The sequence below is a fragment of the Camarhynchus parvulus genome, chromosome 3, assembly GCF_901933205.1.
Source record: "Camarhynchus parvulus chromosome 3, STF_HiC, whole genome shotgun sequence".
NCBI lineage: Eukaryota > Metazoa > Chordata > Aves > Passeriformes > Thraupidae > Camarhynchus > Camarhynchus parvulus.
Window position 1 is genome coordinate 97779196 of NC_044573.1, and position 21537 is coordinate 97800732.

At 36.0% G+C, this 21537-nt stretch overlaps 1 protein-coding gene across 1 annotated transcript in view; it reads left to right on the forward strand.

Moving 5' to 3' along the window:
* Positions 1-21537, forward strand: part of EYS (eyes shut homolog) — a 703292-nt gene that overhangs the window by 512177 nt on the left and 169578 nt on the right. The window contains exon 35 of the mRNA XM_030944777.1: positions 4426-4655. Within this exon, the coding sequence (XP_030800637.1) occupies positions 4426-4655 (230 nt within the window). The remainder of the gene's footprint in view (positions 1-4425; positions 4656-21537) is intronic.

Sequence of the window (21537 nt, forward strand, 5' to 3'; positions counted from 1 at the left end):
AATGATGTTATTCCAGGTGTGCATTTGTAATGGAAAGCTGCAACTACAGTATCACTGAGTTCTGCTACCAAATGTGGCTTGTAGGAGGAGGAAGCTGGGCTCACAGTCTGGAACATACACTGAAAATTTAATTTTTTAAGAGATATTCCTAGGCATATATAATCTACATTCAGAAAACTGACCCCCAGCACTTCCAACTAAAACAAAAATTGTCATGAGTGAGGAAATCAGATTCACATATCAACTGCAGAGTATAAACAATCCATATCTGGTAAGCTCTTGAATTGTTTTCCCAATTACTGTGTTGAGTGATGTAAATGGTGTCTCCAGGAGGGTAAGTGCACAGATACACCGCTCTGTGGATCCATTGAAATCAGTGAGATGCCATTTAAAGTACTCTGCTTGACATGGTTGTGAACAGTGAAATAAACAGCCTGTAAAGGGCTTTATTAATTCCTGCCAAATTACATTGAAGGTACTAGGTATTTATTCCTGTTTAAACCAACATTTCCATGAAGTGCAGTTGTTTTCAGTTTCATAAACTTTGAAATTATATTATACCATGCATGCTAATGCTCTTGAAAAATCCTTCTTTTGGCTCCGAATTCTAAAATGTTCACTTAAAATAATATTCTGTCACAACCTAAGAAAAATGGCAGATGTACACTGAAGAAAACTGCAAATAAAAGCAGTTTCTTCCCAGCACAAACTACTTCATTGACAAGATAAAAATACAAACTGCCTTATCCCACTCATATCAGATAAGGCTAAATCCATTACTCCAGTAATAAAATGTTAAGTGCATAAGTACCAGAAGATATAGGCAGTGGAGATGTTATCATATCATGGGGACTCCCGTGCCATTGCTTGTCTCATCAACCTGCTTCATGGGAAATGTCAGAGTGCTTGTGTAGACACATCTGCCATCAGCCTGATAATGAATTGCTTGGGGGAAAAGTCTGCTCTCTTTGCAGGTCTGAGTTTGAAGTCCATTATATAAAAAGATCACCCTGGGGAAAAAAAAAAAAAAAAGTTCTCTTAAATTTAGGTGGAATTTTTTGTATTTCAGTTTGTGTCCATTGCTGTGTGTCTTGGCCACCAGCAAGAAACATCTGCTTCCATTCTTTCTCCTTCCCTTCTCCCTCAGGTATTTTTACAAATTGACCAGAATCCCCAGAGCCTTCCTTTCTTCAGGCTGAGCAACTCTCCTGGCCCTGGTGCAGGGGCTAAACTGGCAGCACACAGCTCAGCCCTGTCGAGGCTGAGCCCCTCACTGCCAGGTCAGCACAGAGCAGGGCATCCCAGAGGCTGTGTTAGCTTTTTGAGCTGCAGTGCCTCTAACTTCACACACTGATGGTTTCAGGCTCTTACAGGATAGAGGAGAGTGTATGGGAGAGGGAAGCACAGCTGATCTGGGTATGTGTGCTTTTAGTTTAATAACGTAATGTTGAACATGACCTCTAAGTACTATATTCCTGCCATTCAGTTCATCATACATCTCATGAATGGCAAACAATGTAATGTAAAATAAACAAGACTTTAAATTGCGCTAATGTCTATGTTTAGACAAGCATTTCAAGTTTATGTGCACTCAGCTATGAAGCACAAGCTTGCAGGCCTTTAAAACTCAGCTTTCTGAGGTCATTGTAAGATTAAAAACAATGTGTTGATGCTTGCAGCAAGCTAGAAGATCTTTGTGTGCATTATTGACCTGAAAGGCAATGACAGGCTGGGAAATTGAAAAGAATAAAAACAAATACAAAATTGTGGCCTTGTTGCAGAGTAACAGTGAATCAAGTTTTGCTTGATATATTTTTGTTACACTTTGTCAAAACTTTCAACACCTCAATTACTATTTTACTTTAAATGCTTCCCAGCTCTTTATTCAAATAGTGTTTTAGTTAAAATTCATTGAGCCGAGGTCATTACTTATTCACAGCAGCAGCCTGAACGGCTTGTGAGCGCAGCTGCAGATGTTTGCCCCACTAACCAGCTCCAGCAAACCCTTCCCTGCTTTTGTGGTAAGGCAGGGAGCTGCGGGGAGCCTGGAAGCAGTGCTGGCACCAACGCAGTCAGGCACCATCTAGAAGCAAAACATCCAGAACAACACTGCAAAGGCTGACATCCTGTGAAAAATTAGCAAATGAACCGGGGAGAAATCAGCCTACCAAGTAGCTTTCCTTTCTCCTCTGCAGATTAGAACGTCAACCAAAAAATGAAAAAAAGCTGCATTACTTGCGCTCATAAAATTTCATTTAAAGCGCACTGCTGTGATTCTGTTTTAGAGAAAAATGGTAGCTTCCCATCAGAAAGGGGATGTGAAACATCCACAGCTGGAAATCAGTGCTTTCAGCAGAGACAAGAATGCACCTGCCAGTCAGACAGCTCTCCCTCTTGTTCAGCATTTTACCCCTGACAGTAGCTGTGACCAGGTTCAGAGAAGTAAATTTTGCAGTGGTCAAATAGGATTATCTGACATTAGAAAAATGGTCTCTCTAATAGCTACTAGTAAGAGCTTAGTTTATACTGTGTTAATTCCCCAGGTTTTATATAGTTTTTGTGGACTAATTTTTTTTTTCAGCAGTAACAGAAAAATCAACAAATACCAGTAATTGCTCCCAATAAATTTCTCCTGTAAATGTCTAAATCTTTATGTAAACCTGCTATTAGTTCAGAGTTTCTACAACATTTAGGTTATGCTTGGTGACAAAATCAAGATTTTTGGTTTATTTACTTTTAATCAGAGATTGTAATCCCAGCAGGTGACTAAGCATTTTTAATTTGCTGTGTTAGCAAATACAAGATTTGCCGCACTTGCTGATAGAAGATAACACATGTTAATGCACCCTTAATGCTGCTCAGAATGGAATAGCCTACATGAAGCTCACAGAGTTATTTCCCTTAGGAGAAAAGTATTGTTATATTATCCAGCAATTATGTTATTTTCATTGTATTTATATAAATGGAAATGTTATTATTCAATTCATCTAAATGGAAATACACAGTAAGTCACTTAATTTCTAAAAGTTTCAAGCCTTTTGTTAGCAAGTGCTCTGCCTCAAAAATATTTAAAGGATTTATTGTCAGCCACCTTGATGACTGCCATATTTTTGGATGCTTTTCTCTCATATAAAGTAGATAGCTGCCTTGAAATCCTCATTGCTAAGCACCACAGTGTCTGTATTTTGGCTATTTTGTGTTTTGGATGCATCCCTGCTTAAGTATCCCATTCTGATGTTTTCCTTACTATTACGACTCTGCACATCTCTTTACTGTCACATAAACCCTGTGTCCCTTTTATTTGTTCCCAGGCTCCAGTCCTCTCTCAGTTACTGTGCCTTTCTTTGGGTCCCCTTAGATATTTATTTTGCACTGAATTATTTATCGTCTTCCTCTGTCCACCTCCTTTTCTTTCCTAGCTGCCTGTGGGCATGTATCCTTTTTTTTTTGCTGTATTGATAATTTAGAGAAGTAGATTTTTAATAGTGAAATTAACAGAAACTTACTTACCTGGGATGTGTTATGTTGGGCAGACTTTTTTTCAGAATATTATGAAGTTTGTTGGTGCTTTCTAAAATATGTCTTAAAAAAAGTAAATTATTAAAATCAGTTTTCATGTAAGTGGGATATATAAAAAATTTGAAAGCTAGACTTAACAAGAAACTAAACAGATGCATGGAATGGTGAATGCAATGTCACACTGAATGCATACCCACCTATCTTTTTTCTGCAGTTGCAATCTACTGGTGCATCATCACTTTCCAATGCTTCTTTTTAAGACGTACTCACAAGTCTCGAACATGGTGAAGCAAAATTTTTAGCTACAAGATACAAGAGTAGGTGCCAAAGAGAAAGGAAAGAGCACAGCAGGAGCCAATATATGGGCTTCTTTCAAACAGAGTTGACAAACAGGTGATATTAAACCAAAAAAAGTCGCTTTTTCTTTACCTTTCCCCTTTCTCCCCAATATTTCTGTGAATTAAAAGATACTGTGTTTCTGTACTACAGCTTTTTCCCTTCTGCTATGCATGCTTCATCTACCTGTATGGAAGTCTCTTATAGAACTGCCTTACAAGTTTTGGTAACTTCAAGCAATAAGTTCTTTAATAAGTGAAGCCTGTGTTTATTTTTTTACTGCTGTTGACATCCACCAAAAATGAATTTTGAGAGCCCATAAAACTGTGCTTCTTGCATGAAGGCTATTCCTTGCTCCCTGACAGGAAAAAAATACCTTCACTGTGTTTTTGCTAGTTTTTTGGATGAGGACTAGATATGGGAATTCCTTATGTATTCATATTTTCTTAAGTATAGTCTGAATTTCTGTTTAAAAACAACAAACTATTATAAATTGAAGCTTAAGTACAGTAACTAAAATTAGATCTCACAGGGTTTTTTTGTTTTGATGTGTTGTCTCTCTCCTTTCAGAATCTCTGTACCCACACATCTATCAACAGCACTCCCTGTAGTTTCTTCTGATGTGCCTCACTTGCCTGACCGTGGTGTGCCCTCTCAGATTTCCCCTGCATTGCCATCTGTGTGCCAGGAAGGACTGTGCCATAACGGAGGGACTTGTCACCCTCTCTCTCTGCCTACTGGGGCCACCTCGTTCCAGTGTGACTGCCCAATGCACTTCTCTGGGCGATTCTGTGAAAAAGGTAATGGTGATTAATTTTTTCTCTGTTAGTTATGAAATGAAAGTCTTATTTTGCTTTGGAGGTGAAAAGGGGGAAGAGGTATTGATTGTCATATTTCTCTGCTTTTCATCCCAGTTACTTTTAGTTAACTGAGGAGCAAATTCATTGAGGTGACTAGAATAATACTTATTTGCAGTGTAAATTAGGTGATATGAGTCAGGCACACTCCTAAGGGTTGCAATTTAGGTTAATGAGAAAAACATTGCATTATTTGTGCAAAATTGTAGTGCACAGTTTTAATGTATGTTTTTCAGTGTATTATTTCTGGGACAGAAGTAAGCTGACTTCCTCAAAAGATTATGTTTTCCATTTCTACAGGCTGGGTTTTTTCCATCACTGTGCCAGATCCTTTGTTGAAAAAGCTTTTCTTTTTCTCTGTAACTCATTTATACTTCTACTACTGGTGCTCATAGAGCACAGATCAATCAAATGAACATAATTGGAATTTGAATAAGAAAACAATTATTTTAGTAATTTTGGTTTCTTTGTAAAATGAATCAAGGCTATAAGGCAAACTGATCAATATTTCTGTTTTGTAATTGTAATTGCTTTTCATTATTGCTTTTCAGAAAGTTCTTTTTAAACCAAATTTCATAGCTGGCTTCAAAAACTGTTTTAGCTTTTAAGGTACTGTGGTTTATGAATTGCAGTAGATAATTCTCATAAAGGGCACTACTGATGTACAGGAAAAGAACCAAAAAATGTCTAGAATATGGTTATATAACTGTATCATCCTCCTAATGAACTTCCCACAGTATGAAGTAAAATCAGCTAGAGTTAAGAATGCCCTTGCCAGACTGCTAGTGTATGTGAGCTAGCATCACATTGTATTACTGTCTAAAAATAGGTCATTGCACTCCCTATATGTGAGAGCAGTCACTGACTGTCAGCTCAAAAAAAAAAAAGTCATGTTGCTTAGATATCAGAGACTATTTTACCATGTAGCCTTTTCAAGTTTATAATAAATCATATATTTGCAAATTTTCACTGTTAAAATTGCATCCCATATTTTCTACATATTTAGTCTCTGGACATACTCTTTGCACTTGCTTACAATACACTGCAGATGTGGAAACTGCAACATGAAGTAACGAAACTAAAAAAGGGTGTTTCCATAAAACATGAAATAGTTAGTTAGTGCTTCAATGAAGTATTTTCAACATTTCAATAAAATTTTTTATTGATTTACATACATTTCATGTGCCAGAATTTCCTTCTGAGTTCCAAAGAATGCAGTTGGCATCCTTTTTATCAGCATCATCTGTGCTGTTTTGGATGAGGGCTTTCTGACTTTTTGCAAAGGGTTATGCTAGGAGTAGGCAATGTTCAATTTAAGCAGGAATTTGACAGACATCCTGTGATAATAGGCCATATCAGTATGTGTGCATAACCACTCTGTGGGACTCCACACCACTGGTTCCTTCCACCAGTGTCTGATTGCTGCTTTCTTCTGACCTTCCAGCTGATCTGTCAGTCCCCAGGTGTCTTCTGTTGATGCCTGGAGAGGCTGACCTAGAGCAGTGGCTGTACAGAGTTAAAGAATAAAGTAGATATTTATTAAAAGCCCTTAAAGGATACACCTTGCACAGCACAAGAGCCTGGCCAGGGCTACACTCAAGATGGACCCAAAATGGTCACACAATGGACGACTGGTCACAAGGTTTCACACTTTTATAAGTTTTCGTCGATTAGCATATTAGCATATTGGAGTTAATTGTCCAATTACAGCCTCAGGTTATGAAGTGCCATCCTCTCTGTTTGCTCTCTTCAATTTGCTGCTGTTTGTACTTTTTGGGCCTGAAGCTGTAGTGGCTGTCCTTGGTTCTCAGGCTGGAAAAGGATTGTTTTGTCTAACTATCCTATGAAGGGAACTTGCAAACACTTTATATGAAGTCAGAGTTATGCATCAAGGCAGCACAGAATCTGAAAAATATGACAGCTAAAACTTAAGGCATCACTATAGTTTCATGTTTTTGATGATAACTGACATGGTCTGTGTTTGAATGATATTATCTGTGCTGAGTACTTCCATGTGCCCCAGATTTTAGGGGTAGTATCTTCTGTTTCATTGATTGAAAAAAGTGTTTTTATGTTGCTCTTTCAAAAATACAGTGTTCTGAGTAATTTTCTCCTTTGAAGCTAAGCCAGTGCAGGCCAGCAGAATTCATACATTGGAAAGAGTTGACTGCAAACTACACTTCCAAGAAATTTGTCTTACAAGGAAGTTTATTTTAGTTGTGTAAATGAAGGGGACTTCTTCTCTCTTTCTTTCTGTGATTTTGTTTCAAAAATCATGTGTGAAAATATGACTGCATTATGACTGCGCCAAGATCAAATGAAAAGCAGGGGACTCTTGCATTAAGCTGCAGTTGTAACCGAATCTCTGATGGTTAGGACTGACTCTACATAAGGTACACCAGTAACCATTCCGTTCAATAAAACAGAATAGAAACTTTAAAGAAACCCTGAAACAAGCAGCTCCTTTGGAGAACATAACCTCAGCTGTACAACCATATAATCCTTTTAATGGTCAAACACCCTGTTTCCACGATGTATCTATTTTTTTTCCTAAAAGTGGAAGAGATGCCTTTTGCTTTCCTGCACCTTACATGATGTTGAGATAATAACAGAGATTAATATTTCCACATAGGTTGTTTAATAGTTCCAGCACTGGAAGAATAATGTTTCTTTTTCTTTTTTTGTGTGGAGTAGATGAATTAAGTTCTCTTTTCACAGAGCTCTGCTTTTACCCTCTAAAGCCCCCTGTTCAATACAGGGAACAGCCTCCTCCTTTTTGCTAGTACTCTTGGGTGAGTCAGGGCTGCCATATTTGACATGTTCATTGGCTGGGAGCTCACTGGGTCAGCTGCATCCCAGAGCTCATGCTGTCACATTGCATCTTTAGATAGATCAGAATTTGACTTGATGGATCCTGTATTTAGTAGCTGAAAAGTAACTACAGCATCTTATTTAATCCTAAATTTTCAATGAGATTGATAATTTAGTCTAATGAAACCAGAATTCGACCAAGTGAACTATGATTATAAACTTTTGATATTCAGAGACCTGTTCACCAAGAAATCTAGAGAGAGCTCATAATTATAGGAGATAAGAGAATCAGCAATAGTTTTATAATTATTTACCATAGACCTCCCGATGGAGAAAGTAAATTGTCATGTTTGCAATACAGAAACTTTATGACAGTCAAGAAATTTTTCTCTTGACTCCTTAATGATTTCTATTTATCTTAATGTGATCTGTTATAACATGCTATTATGTATACCTATAAATTTCAGCAATATATTTTCATTAATCATCTTTGTGATCTGCCTTTTACCTACCATTAACTAAATTTCAGCAAGAAACCTATCGTACACTTACCTGGCATATTAACAGTGCACATGGTTTTACAGCCACAGGGTTTTACATACAAACACTCCGTGGATATCTTAGCTTCACTAGAATGGGTGAATTTGTTGATTAAATGGCTATGGTAGATACACTTGGTTGGTTGCTAACTATTTTTGTTACAGTGTATAAGAACACCTTCTAAAGGGAGAGCAAGTGAAGTTATCTGTTTTAACTTAATCAGTGTTATTAAATGCAATTTCTTGGTTTTAATAATTTGTTCCTTGACTAGTAAGCTCTAGCAGGTTGTTCTGCCTTTACAAGAAATACATTCAATTCATAATTGTCCCTATGGATATATTAGACCACAGCAGTTTATCTAAATACACTGTCTACTTACTCTAAGCAGATACCTCTGAAATATCTCTAAATTACAGTTTTGGAAAATGGAAGTCTATCTCCATTTTTCTAAGGAAATAGAAAAGTGTACATACAAATTAGTGTATTTGCCAAATTGAAACTGAAGCTATCAACACTGGTTATAGACCCAAGGCCAAAGTGAAGATTTAGTATAGAGCATGGAAGGGCAACCATCTGAGGCCTCTGTTCTCTTTAATACTGCTTTCAGTATTTCCATTTTTCTATTTTTTTAATTACAAATTACCAAAGTTAATAGGAAATTAGAAGTTAGTACAAGATGTATTTTAAATCTTTATTAAAATGCAGCATAGAAAATATGTTTGTCACATAAAATTAATCAGTGGTGAGTGCTACATGACTGCTTTCATCCAATAGAAAGTGAGGATTTTATCAATAGGGTATGAAGGGTAGATAGTGTACTCTGCACTGCCCATTCTTCTTTTTCCTTTTGTATAAATAAGCTTTTTTACTTCGACTTTAAATGTATCATTCTTTCTTTATTAGCTAAGCTGTGTTATCTGCTTCATTGTGAAATTCCCTCACAAGTGGAAAAAACTGCTATGGCTCTGCTTTAGCATGAAAGCAGATGGTGGTGTATTACTGGAAAGTTCATAGCAATAGTTTGGAATATCACTGTCTTGCATGTGTGAAGATGGTATATCCTTGACTGTTAATTATAAGATTAACATTTTCAAGTCTCCAAAATTTTTAGTATTACGTAAAAGTTTTATAAATTGTTCAATAAAAAGTGTATTTAAATGTCATGTGTTAAAACCAGAAAATCTGTTGAATTTGATATGTTGCCTGTGTATATTTTGTACATTACTTAAAGGTCAACTCCTTTGACAAAGCTGCAAAAATAGCAGTAAAATGGAAGGCTGTTGCAGGCACTTAGGTTGGAACAGTCATACTAAAGACTTTGCTACATTTGTTCCCCAGGATACACTTGTTGAATTCCTGATTTGTTGAGAAATACTTGATAATATCACCCTGAACATTTGAAGTTTCTTTTACAGATGCTTTTCTAGATGTTGTTCCTAATTTAACATTTCTAGCTTGTGTCATTGACTACCATAATTCTTCTCAGACAAGTATGGGGAGTTTTGTCTTTATGTCTTTGGCTTTGAAAAGAAATGTAGTTGGTCCAATTTCTTTTATTTCAGCCATATTTAGAACAATCTCATGTCTCCAGTAGAACTATTTCTCTCCTTAATAACATTTATACCATCTATTTATAATTTAAAACAAGTCTGTGACATTTTCTGTCAAAAAGAAAAGTGATCCAGTAAAAATGATACAAAAAAGGTTGAGGAAAGACAATTGCACTTTCATCTCCACATTCAGGTTTCAGTTTGAGGCACCCAGAAAGAAAAAATGGGATGTGGTTACCCCAAAACCTCTGTTTTTCCAGGGTTCAAGGGTTCTTTCACTAATTTTGTCCTCCTTCAAAATGATTCATACCTGGTAAGACTCCATGAGCAGAAAAAAATAATGTGTTTAGAGATTTCTATAAATTCCCAGAGTTATTAATTTGATGTCATTAACCTCAGTTTATGTCTAGACTCGTGAGATACCTATTGATATCTCACTATTGGTATTTGTGTATGGAAACCTTTCAAAAGAATTCTGTAGTTTTTGGACTAGATTTAAAAAAATGTAGTAAGATTTCCCTTCAGACTTTTTTTTTTTAGGAAGTGGGGTTGAAAATCAAGAACACAGTAGGTTAGTAAAGAACAATCAAGGATTTAGCCAGTAGTTAACTTTGTATGCTGGATTTGATACACTAGTTGAGATTATAGCAATTTTCATAGGAAATAGTTAGCCATTCCCACAGTCTGATCCATTCAATATAGTTCAACAGAAATTTTATTTGGGTGAGCAATGCAAAAAGGAATTATATAAATTAATTTTCTTCTCTGCACTTTCACTTGAGGATATAATTTTGCACATTGATAGCAGACAATGCAAACCTTGTGAAGTGTGACTTGTCAACACTTTATAATACCCTGTGTCTGTGATTTTAGTAATCATATTAGCTTCACAGTTACCTGGACTTAACTTATGGCTCTTGCTTTTTTCGTTCCTAGTTTACAAAATTATTGAGACTTTTTCAAGATATCTGAAATATCTTTAATCCGATGACATCTTGTTCTATCAGTTTTATTTTAATGTGGTTAATTTGCTGAAGTGTTTTTGAAATCAAAGGAAAACAGGATTTTGAGGGAAAAGAAAAATAGTTCACAAGGAAGAGGTGAAGCAATTTTAGACTAATCCTTCTTACACCCTCTTGGATATTTTTGTAGAATTTTGCCATTTTCAGAAACAAGTGTCAGTATGAGCTTTCATACTGACACTTAATATTTCATCTTCATCTAATTTAGATATTATGTCCCAGATTCAGTGAAGCATGTAAGCTTTACATGTATTTAATTTTAAGAGTGTAAGGAACTTCTGTGATTCATGGAATTTATGTTCAGGATGCAGGTATTCTACTACGTCTGACCCTGATTTAGGATCCCTCCCTTCCATTACTTGTTTGGTCATTCATATAAGCTTATTACTTAAAATCAACTTTCATCTCAAATCCCTCCAGAGAACTTAATGAAATTGTAAAGGATGTGACAGTTTTCTATGATTGCTAAGACTAAATATGTGATTAAACCTTAATTTTACCTAGGGGGAGGATAATCAGAAAGAGTTTGTTGAGATGTAGAAAGAGCCCTTCAAAGCACCAACAAAGTCTTAAAAACTGCTGTCCCAGTGTCTGTAAAGTTATTTATGATTGCAGCTGCCATATACCCACAACCAATGAGCTCCACAACAGCTGTAGATTCTACTTCTATAGCATATAATATAGAGTTCTATGCTATACCGTAGAGCTATAGGGTTCCCTTATTTAACAGAGTTGTAATATATATTTCACAAGTCTGTTCTGTGAAATAGATTATGGAGCCTGTTGGGCATAAACTGTTTTGAGAGATTATGATTAAAAAAGTTAATAATTATAGAAAATTCTTATAGAGTTGTCACTTTGCTAGTACATCCTCTGTCTGTTATTCACATCCCTTCACAGTCAGTCATGAGCCATTCAAAATAAGAAGTATTGGGTTTAAGTTTTGGTTTAAAGTTGCTTATTTTTATTTGGATTTTATTAAAAATGAGATAGGTGTAGCATTTTGCTACAAGCACTTGCATTAATTAGCATTTCTGGAAAAAACAATTTATAAAAGCAGTAGAAAAATCTATGTCTCCTCATCACATAGACCAGACCTATGAAATTTTACCATTTCTAGCATTTGGCTCCTGAGTTTGTTTAATGTGGGTGGATGAATGTTTTCTTGTCATAATAATTTTTATGAGAATTGTAACAATTTCATAACAAACTCTATTCTGAAAATGAAATAATGGTGAGTTTACAATTTGCAGTGAACAAGCTTTCGCCCCTTCATTTTCCACTTGAAAATGTCGATATAAAGTTGGTTCTTTCTAATCTTGCAACATGTTAGGCTGCAATGTCCCAGTCCTTTGAGTAATTTTTCATTTGAAGGTAGTCATTGTCATGTAAGGGACAAATACTTGCTTTTTTCTTGCTTTATTTCTCCATTTATGGCATTTTCTGGGAAAACCTGCTTTCAGTAGCTCCTGAATTGAAGCCATTTGTTCTGCTGTGCTAACTTGCTGATAATCAAGTCATCTGCAAAAATCCTGTGTCTCCCCTGGCAGTTTGGCAATGCTTATTTTCTGAGCTTGACTCATTTGAGTTTTTCCCCAGGAGATACTGTGTATTAAAGCAGGTGAGGTATTAAATAATGTTTTTGAGCTTTATTGTGTAAGAAAGAGACATAGAAGACTGTGTGTTCTTCAACATCACGGTTAATTTAATAGTTAGTTAGGAATCATCTGTGGTACTGAGTTAGGATAACAGTATGCTTTACTACCTTGACATTTTGATTTCAAGAATGCTGTGATTGAAAACAGAGGGATTTTCATTCCTTCACACAGGGTGTAAGCTGTGGTTCTGGTCCCAGAACACTCTCAGGAACTTTCAGCTAGCTGAGAGAGTGAACATCAGGATTCTCTAGGGACCTCAGTAAAGTGTCCTGCTCAGAGCCATGTCACCTGGCCCATCCTTTCATGCCACCTCCCAAGGCCAGTGCCCAGTTTGGGAGGATGCTGGCTACTTACATAATGTGACTAAAGAGAAAATGGCTTTGTTGATTCCTGGTCTATGCATAAATTTCTGACTCAAGCATGAAACCCCATGTTATTTCTAATTAAGAGTGCCTGACACATTCTTTTTTATGCATTTTCATGGAACACTGGTGCCTGCATTTACATAGAATCTTAAACTGCTGGTGTTTAAAGATGAGGAAAATTCATAATATAGGTGTTAGGAAGTTACCATTATGAGGCTCCTCAAGTCTCCAACCTCCTTCTGAGGAAGCCACTTATTTTATGTAAAATAAAATCTTAGTTTTCTTTCTACCTTTGTCCTTTTTTTAATGTTTTTGTAATAACAGTTTGTGGTGATAAAATAGGCAAGTGATTATACAGCAAAAGCATTTTAGTGATTTAGCATTTTAGTTACCCAGGAAATCTGGGATTCAGAAGGTGAATTTCCTAGTAGCATGATATATACTTAAATACTATGGATGTAAATCAGTTCTGTGCAGAACACGGTTCAAAACTTGTCAGCATGTAAAGTCTCCCTGTATTTTAGTGGAATTACTGAAAATAGTGAATACATCACCAAACAGAGAAAAGGATTTATACATTGCCCAAACAGACACTCTGTTAGATTCGTAGTTCAAACAATGACTTCCACAAATGAAAAAATTTTCCTATGTGACTTGTATTTCTCTGTATCAAGAATTTTCTTAAATAGATTTTTTAGTCCTATACAAGACAAAATTAAAGCTACAGTATTATAAGTAAATAGTAAAAGACACTTGTATATCGAATACTATAGAAAATATACAAATATGAAAAAATAAACTCAAGAAAAAAAAAGACAAGGGCCCGATTAGCTTCTACTAACCAAAATGGAAAACTATAGAATCATCTGACAGCTAAAGCTGTTTTCCATCCTGTGGCATTATTCTTAGTATTATCTTATGGAAATTGTAAATTAATGGCTTTTTCTTTTTACTCATCTGTACAGTTGGCTTTAGCAACTGTTGAATGTCAGCAAAATAAAGAGCAAAACTCAATCAAATATTTGTATGAGTAAAATGTGTACAATGTGTACAGCCACAAGCTTTTTAAGTCCATTTTAGAGTTTGACAGCAGAAGCCCAGACCCTGTTGTACACCCATGTCTTCACGTGCATTTTCTTGCCTTAAAGGGAGCATGCTACTGAGTTTTGGGTTTTATGCGGCACAGTTGCAAAATTTAAATGTTTTTTCTTTGTAGGTTATTCTGAGGTATAAATTATGGAGTTGTTGTTATAATAGGAAAAAAACACATAAGGTTGGAATGTTCTTACTAAATACACATGTACTTCATCAAATCTCTAGCTAGAAGCATTGTAGAATCACTACACAGCCATCTCTGTTTAGAGATTCTTATACAGGAGTTTTACAGAAACTCCTATTAAATTAATTCTTCCCTTGATATAAAAACATTTCAACCACTCATAAAAAATATTAATGTAGATAAAAGGTGCAGAAAATCAAGAATTTCCATGCATTAAGAAATAGAGTATGAAGGGACCTTTCATTCTTTGTTCTTTGAGATCCAGCAGACTGCATAATTTTCCTCCTTTAAAGTCAAATTCAGAGAGACTCAAGAGAGGAATTGAGAATATGAAATTAATTTCTGGATGATCAGAACCGGTCTCCCATTTTTTGTTTTTCTGGAGACCAACCTGAGTACCACTAAGAATAAGAGAAAGAATGTCAGTCCAGATTTAAAGCCTGAACATTCCCATGAATAATCCAGCCACTGATGCTTGTGGGTCTAAAATTTATCCAGAGATGCTGGGAGGCTAAATATTTAAAGGAACTAACAATAAATTTTGTCAGAACTGAACATTTTGATCCAAAATATTGGCTCAAAATGTGTCTGTTTCAAGGGGTATCCTGGGGTTTTGTTTGTTTGTTTGGTTTTGGTTTGTTTAGGATTTTAGATCTGTTAAAAAGGTTATTAAGCCTTTGGTCCCAGTTAGATATGCTAAAATGTTGATAACATTTAAGAAAATGAGAGGGGAACAGGATAAAGGAATAACTACTGTGCACTTAACAGCAGGCAGGACAGATTTGTGAGGTTGTGTGATAGGACAGCTGAACAATGAAAATATTTTTTAAATACAAATCTAGAAAATGAAAATAAAATGAGCAGTTATAAAGAAAAGTAGTCATTGGCATTGTACTTAATCCAGCTGAAGTTCTCTTAAAAGGATAAAGAAAAAAAATCTTGGTCACAGGAATGCTAATAAAAGCTCAGAACTCTCTGAGGAAGAAAATTACTGTTTTATATTTGCTTTTTCCACAAACTCTTTCAGCTTGCAGTGTTAATCATCCTGTCTCAGAGCAGGGAATGCCTGCCACTTCATAGTTGCTAAAAGGAGATTTCAAATGGAGCTTTACCAACCCCTGCACCTGTTTGCATTTTCTGTTGCCTGTGAAAAATATTTGCTGCGTTTCCAGATCCACAACATTCTTCATTCTTTCTTCTGGCTCCAGTGGCAGAACTTTGAAATCCTGCTGCTTTGTTACAGTTTAGAAGCAGTAGATTAATACTTTCCTATTATATTGCTGTAGCTTATTTTTCACATGAACAACTTGCCAAAAACATGCAGGACTCTGTGAGTAGTGATGAAGCTTACTTGTAATAATCAATAAGGCCTAGTCACTCTCCATGACATTAAGGTTTTTATAAGTTCTGGCAACATCTTCATTTATCTATGCCATGATTTTTTGCTCATAGCATGGCTATTTTCATTTTCTGCTCTAAAGGATGTTCCCCTAGGAAAAAGTGTCTTTCCCCTAAATATTTGATTCATGAGTTTTTAGAAAGTTATAATCAATATCTGTCTACTAAAAAACAAAAAGTGAAGGAGAAAAAGGCCAAAAGCATCTATGAGAATACTGGGAAATGTCGTTAAAAGTAGATTGTTTTTTGAAACCAGAAATGTTTCTTACTGACCCTGACCAATACTGTTTCTTTTTTCTTCCTTACTGTTATGTTACAGAACACATAATACTATATGATATCCTTTTCTGTTTTCTGGCTTTGTTCTCCCAAATAGCAGTAAACTATTTATATGCTATTATGTATATTTATAGAAAACAAAAGAATCTCTATATTTCAACTTCATAACTCTTTTGTATCTTTTCCTGCCGCCATTTGTTCTTTGTTTATTCCCCCTCATTTTTGTTGTAGCTTTTACAGTCTTTTTGACTTGCCAACCTCCCCAGGGCAGTGTGAGCAGAAATAAAAGAAGCTGACTCAGCATCTCCTTTTTTTCGAGCCCCAGTATAAATAAAGGGACATTTTTATTGTCTTTTATTTGACAATTTCTTTGCCACAGAGTTACAGAACCTTTAGGGTTTGAAGGAACCTCTGGAGATCATCCAGTCCAACCTTCCTGCCAAAGCAAGGTCACCTAGAGCAGGCGACGCAGGAACATACTCAGGTGGGTTTTGAATGTTGCCAGAGAAGGAGATTACATGACCTCCCTGGGCAGCCTGTTACAGTGCTCTGCCACTCTCAGTGAAAAGTTCTTCCTCATGTTGAGATGAAGCTTCCTGTGTTTTAGTTTATGGTCATTTCTTCTCATCCTGTCCCTAGACACAACCGTAAAGAGCCTGGCACCATCCTCCTGCCACCTGCATTTGAGATATTTATATGTATTTATGGGGTCCCCTCTCAGTTTTTTCTTCTGTGGACTAAGCAGGCCCAGCTCTTGAAGTCTCTCTTCATAAGAGAGATGCTCCAGACCCCAATCATCTCTGTGACCGCTGCTGGACCCTTTCCAGTAGCTCCTGGTCTTTCTTGTGCTGAGGAACCCAGAAGCAGACACAGTAGTCCAGGTACTAAAGCTGAGTCACTCCTTCTTTTGTAGATTCTTCCATTCTTCCGTTCAGGTGGAAGTCTCCTTCCTGGTGTGTGGCCACAGTTACAAACTTGAATCACTTTTTCTAATCCAGCTATGTGGAAAACATTTCTGATTTCCAGTCCAGACCAGTTTAAGTAACTAGTAAAAAATCAAATAAATTTTACAGATGCAGCAAAGCATATGTGAGCATGTCGTGTACCAGCTGCCACACTGCTTTCAGAAGCAGTCTGGGCCATGCAGACCCACCTAGAGCAGCATTTCTCCGAACTAACCTGCTCATTTTGCATGAGTCAGCAGGAGGTGCATTCTGTGATAAAGGTGTTCACTGTGGTTGTGGCTACAGGTGTTTGGAGTGGTCCCTGTGGTGGGGAGGGCAGGTCAGTGGAATTGTTGTGTACCCCATTTAGCAGGGAATGGAGGTGAGACTAGAAGTGAAAGTGAGATTCTTTGCTACTGATGTGCTACTGGATGCTTAGTGGATAAGATGCTTTTACTTTAAATACTCCTTCAATATTCTTCTTGGTTTTGTGTGCTATTGACACATAATGTTTTTTTCTCTGTGGTTATTGATAATTGATAATTAAAGTAACTTTGAAAATGAGTAGTTTGTTTTCTACTTACTAAACAAAACCTGAATTCAGGTAACTCTTAGTAGTATTTCTTGGTACAAATCTGGGTGCAATTTCAGAACTGGTAATATTTAGTCCAAGTCCTACTTAGACTTTTTTCTTAAGGTTCCTTGAATGTTTCCCTGTCATCATCACTGAATGAAGACTGACCTATGGAGTTTCTTTCTTTATTTGTGGAAAGAATGAATGGGTGACCATGCAAAGCATTGGCTTATAAAAGCCAAGATGCTATCATAGCAAGCAAGGGGCTCAATTTAACTAGCAGCCATTGTGATCTTCAAATTTTTTTTTTTTTTTAATGGGAAAAATGGTGAAGGAGAAGGAAAAAATTCCATGAAAATTTGGGATCGGAATTTTGTTGACATATACACCACCTAGAGACAATGCTAGAAAATAATTGGAGAATTTGAATAAAAAGCTGAATATGATCACTGCTATCACATTATTTCAGAAAGTATATCCAAATACTTTTGTTACAATTTGACACTAGCATCCCCCTGCTTTATTCATTCTCTCTTGGACCATAAAACCTATGGCCTGTACTTTTTGTTGTTCTGATGGTTCCATAAGCCATTCTCTGGAAATCTGCAGGAGCTTGTTGCTTATTTTCCTTGTTTTTGTGACCACTTGACCATCACATATATGATACAGCAGAGAATAGAATCCACCACCCAACTTAACTTGATGCTCTCTGCACATGTCACATCAGAGCTACAGTAAGGATAAAGGAAAGGGGGAAAGGATTTAAGAAGGAAGAGTACATATATTCTGAGATGAACTGAATCACTCAGAGACCACAAAAATAGCTTTCTTTGGCTGTACATAGTGGATTATAAAGCTGAACCAAAGGTAGCAAAGAAAAATACCCTCATGAAATTGGATTATATGAGAAAGAGTTTGACTTGAAAGAGATAAATGTTGGAGATAGATGATGTCCTGTATTAGCACAATTAGCAGAACTAGCTTCCTGAAGCAAACTGTTCAATTGTTTGATATTAGCAGTAGAAGGGGTACTTGCAGTGACAATGTTCAGTATAAGGGAAGAAATAACAAAGCCAAATATTCTGAAAGAAAGGCAAAATGAACTGTCACAAATCAAAGAATGCAACTGGTTCTCAGTCAACACAGTGTATTTGAGGAAAGAAAGAAAAACCAGATAAAGAAGCATCCTTGCCTCTATCTCCAAGTAAACCTAAAGTAATTTCATAGGGCAAAAACCTATCCGTAGGAGCAGTTTAGGCAGACTATGTCAGGACATTAGAAGCAGCTCAATGCATGCTCTGTCATAACTGATTTTCCAGTTATGGATGTATTTTATTTTCTATTGTAATCTGAAAAATACAGTACATGACACAGAAACTTTATTTTTAAATAGCATAGGAGACTAAAAATCAAGTTAACCTGTATTCTTGAATTAGCCTCAGACTCATTCTAAGACCTTGGAATTCTGTTCCCTCACTGCAATTCTTCCTGCATTTTTGTCTGTAGTTTTGTTTTTTGGGTTTTTTAGTTTTGGTTTGGTTTTTTGTTTGTTTGTTTTTTGGTTGTTTTTCTTTTGTGGGATCGTGTTGATGTGGTTCTGCTTGTTAATTAATAATTCACTTGTCCATTCTTTATCTAGATGGCTTTTCAAATTTCTAGGGTTGTCTCAAGGAGGTCCTTATTTGCATCCTTTCCTAATCATGGGATGTCTGATAATTCAAATCACTTGCCTTTGAAAGCTAATACAATATCATAAAGAGCAGGAAGCTCTGTGGATTAACAGGTTCTGTTATCTGTCAAATAAAACATATTTGACACCAGTAACATTTCACAAAGATTAATTCTAAATCCATTTTTTCCTGCAAAGGATTAGCAGATCACAGAGAGGGAATCAGCATTCTTGTAGTCCAAACCAACTGTCCGTAACCATCAGCACACACACACTCATTCTGACAGTGCCTGTCAATAGAAACATTAGTTTGTGGACACAGATACTTCTGATCAACAGTTTTAAATCCACTGCCCAGTACCTAAGACCAGAAGATCTGATTCATTATGTATTTTCAAAGAGCACAAGCTTTTAGTTTTGTTTATCTGTAGTTCTCTGGAGCAGTCACATGTATGTCATCAGTGACTTTTTTCCTTCTTTATTTTCCCAGAAGAAAATTTCTTTCCTCGGGGATTTTAAAATTTAATACATTAATGGAAAAAGTAACTTTAGGATTCATTTGCACTGAACAGTTTATAAATATAATTTTTCCTATATTAGCACTCTCCATATATATCAAGTATCCATAATTCATTCTTGTCAACAATCCTTTTTGTTATTAATTGAAAATATGCCTGTCTAGTAATTACATAAGTTCACCTTCTTCCAGTTTCAATGGAATCAATTGCACAAATAATTTTTTAAAACCTTTATCTTTGGGCATCCTTCCTTGGTGATTGGCTTACACAAGAGAAAACATCATCTTACAAGTTGGATACACAACATATATTCAACATTTTAGAAACCTGTAGAAGCTCTGATGTGTAATTTCTCTGGAGAGAAATCTAAATTCAGAGTTTATCTGGTTTGGTTTAGATTTCAGACTCTTACAATGAAAGAAAATCGAGATCTCATACTATTAGTGTTACTTAACTTGCTATAATATATGTCTGGTTTATGATACTTTTAAAACTTTACTTATAATAACTTTTTCATATCATATTCCAGATTATGTTTCCTCATTAGCCTTTTGAATCATACTTTGACCAGATGCTGCATGATTGCTGCATTCTATGCATGTGCTTATGATCAGTGACAGATGGTCATGCCCTGACTTTATCTGAAAAATCACTTGTCTTGAAGCAGTGTGTGAAGAAATCATAAATAATGTGATTTTATTAGCATAGGAATTCACACATTTGGCAGAATTACTACCATCTGTGTGCATTAGTGCAGCATCATGCCTTGTAGATCAGATCTGATTCATGCTCTGCCAAGTTTGAATAGAAATTGAGTTTCTCAGTATTTTTCTGCATAAGATCGTGCAGACAGGCCTCTGTATGTCCATCCAATTGCTGGTACCAATTGCTGAATACCAGAAATTTGTTATTGTCAACACTTTTATATATGACTTCATGCCAGAGGACTCTGATTATGATAGTATATAAATAAATACAGTAATTTGATTATATGCTATATTCTCCATGTGGATGAGGAGAGATTTTGCCTGGAAGTTGATCACCCCAAACCAGATCATGTTTCCTTTGACTCACACATCAGGTCTACAGAAAACCATGTAGAAAACTAGCAGGCATACTCTCCTCATACCATCAGTGAAAATCAAAGGCTCCATATGACAACGTATATTTTAAAGACTTGGACATAGCTTTAAATGTGTACATATTTAGGCTCTGATTATTCTTAAAACATGATGCATGCAGGATTCAAATGGTTGTTTTCTAGAGTTCAAATCCATTCAGCTCCCCTCCTTGGCATTTTGCTATTCCACTTGAATCTCCAATCAATCACAAAACAAAGCAGCTCTATAAATAGATGATCTTTTACAAACATCACAAGCAGGTTCACTTATGTCCATCAGAAAGCCAGAGGATATGCGGTATGAAGGCTACTTTTCATGTTATTTACAGAGATATCTCAATTGGTTTCTGATTCCAGTGAGGTTTTTGTACCTTCCATTGTAGAGAGCTTATTAAAACTGAAATAGAGCAATTAGGCATTAAATTTGCTCAAAGATTGTTTGGATGTTACCAACTTCACTATTTGTAAATTTGGTTTTGTCAAACAACTTTCTCCCATTCTTTCTTAAATTAAAATTATTGGCAATTTTGATTTAAAAGGCTAAGTATATAAACTTATTAAAGACCCAGTCACTACTAGGAACTTTTAACATTTTCAGCCTATGGAAGTGTCTTAAATGAGTGACAACATGATCCCTCATAGACCTAACACTAAAAGTCACTTGCAGTTTGGCTAGAAAATAGATTTCTGAGCTATGATTGCACTTTTCTTGTCATTTATCTTTACAAAAAATTGCCATGTAAGTTGTTGACAGTAATAATGGAAATACATTCTAATGCAAAGTCTTAATGTATCAGTACTATTTCCTGATTTTTTTTTTCTGTCTGTGTTGTAAGAGCTGGTAACAGCTCTCACATATTCTGTAACAGCTCTCACATATTCTGTTTTGTTCTAGTCTTCTGGTTTCAAAAACTGAAATGATCCAGATATTTGCCAGTACTTTCTGCAGATGTCTCAAAAAGGAATGAAGGGCAAAGCTGTCTGAACTCAGTCTGATAAGATCATTTCCATCTGAATGAAAACTTGCTATTGAGTAGTCTGTCACTTCAGTCTCTTAGCCACCACTCTGGTATCACTGGAGTATGTGTTCAGTTTGAA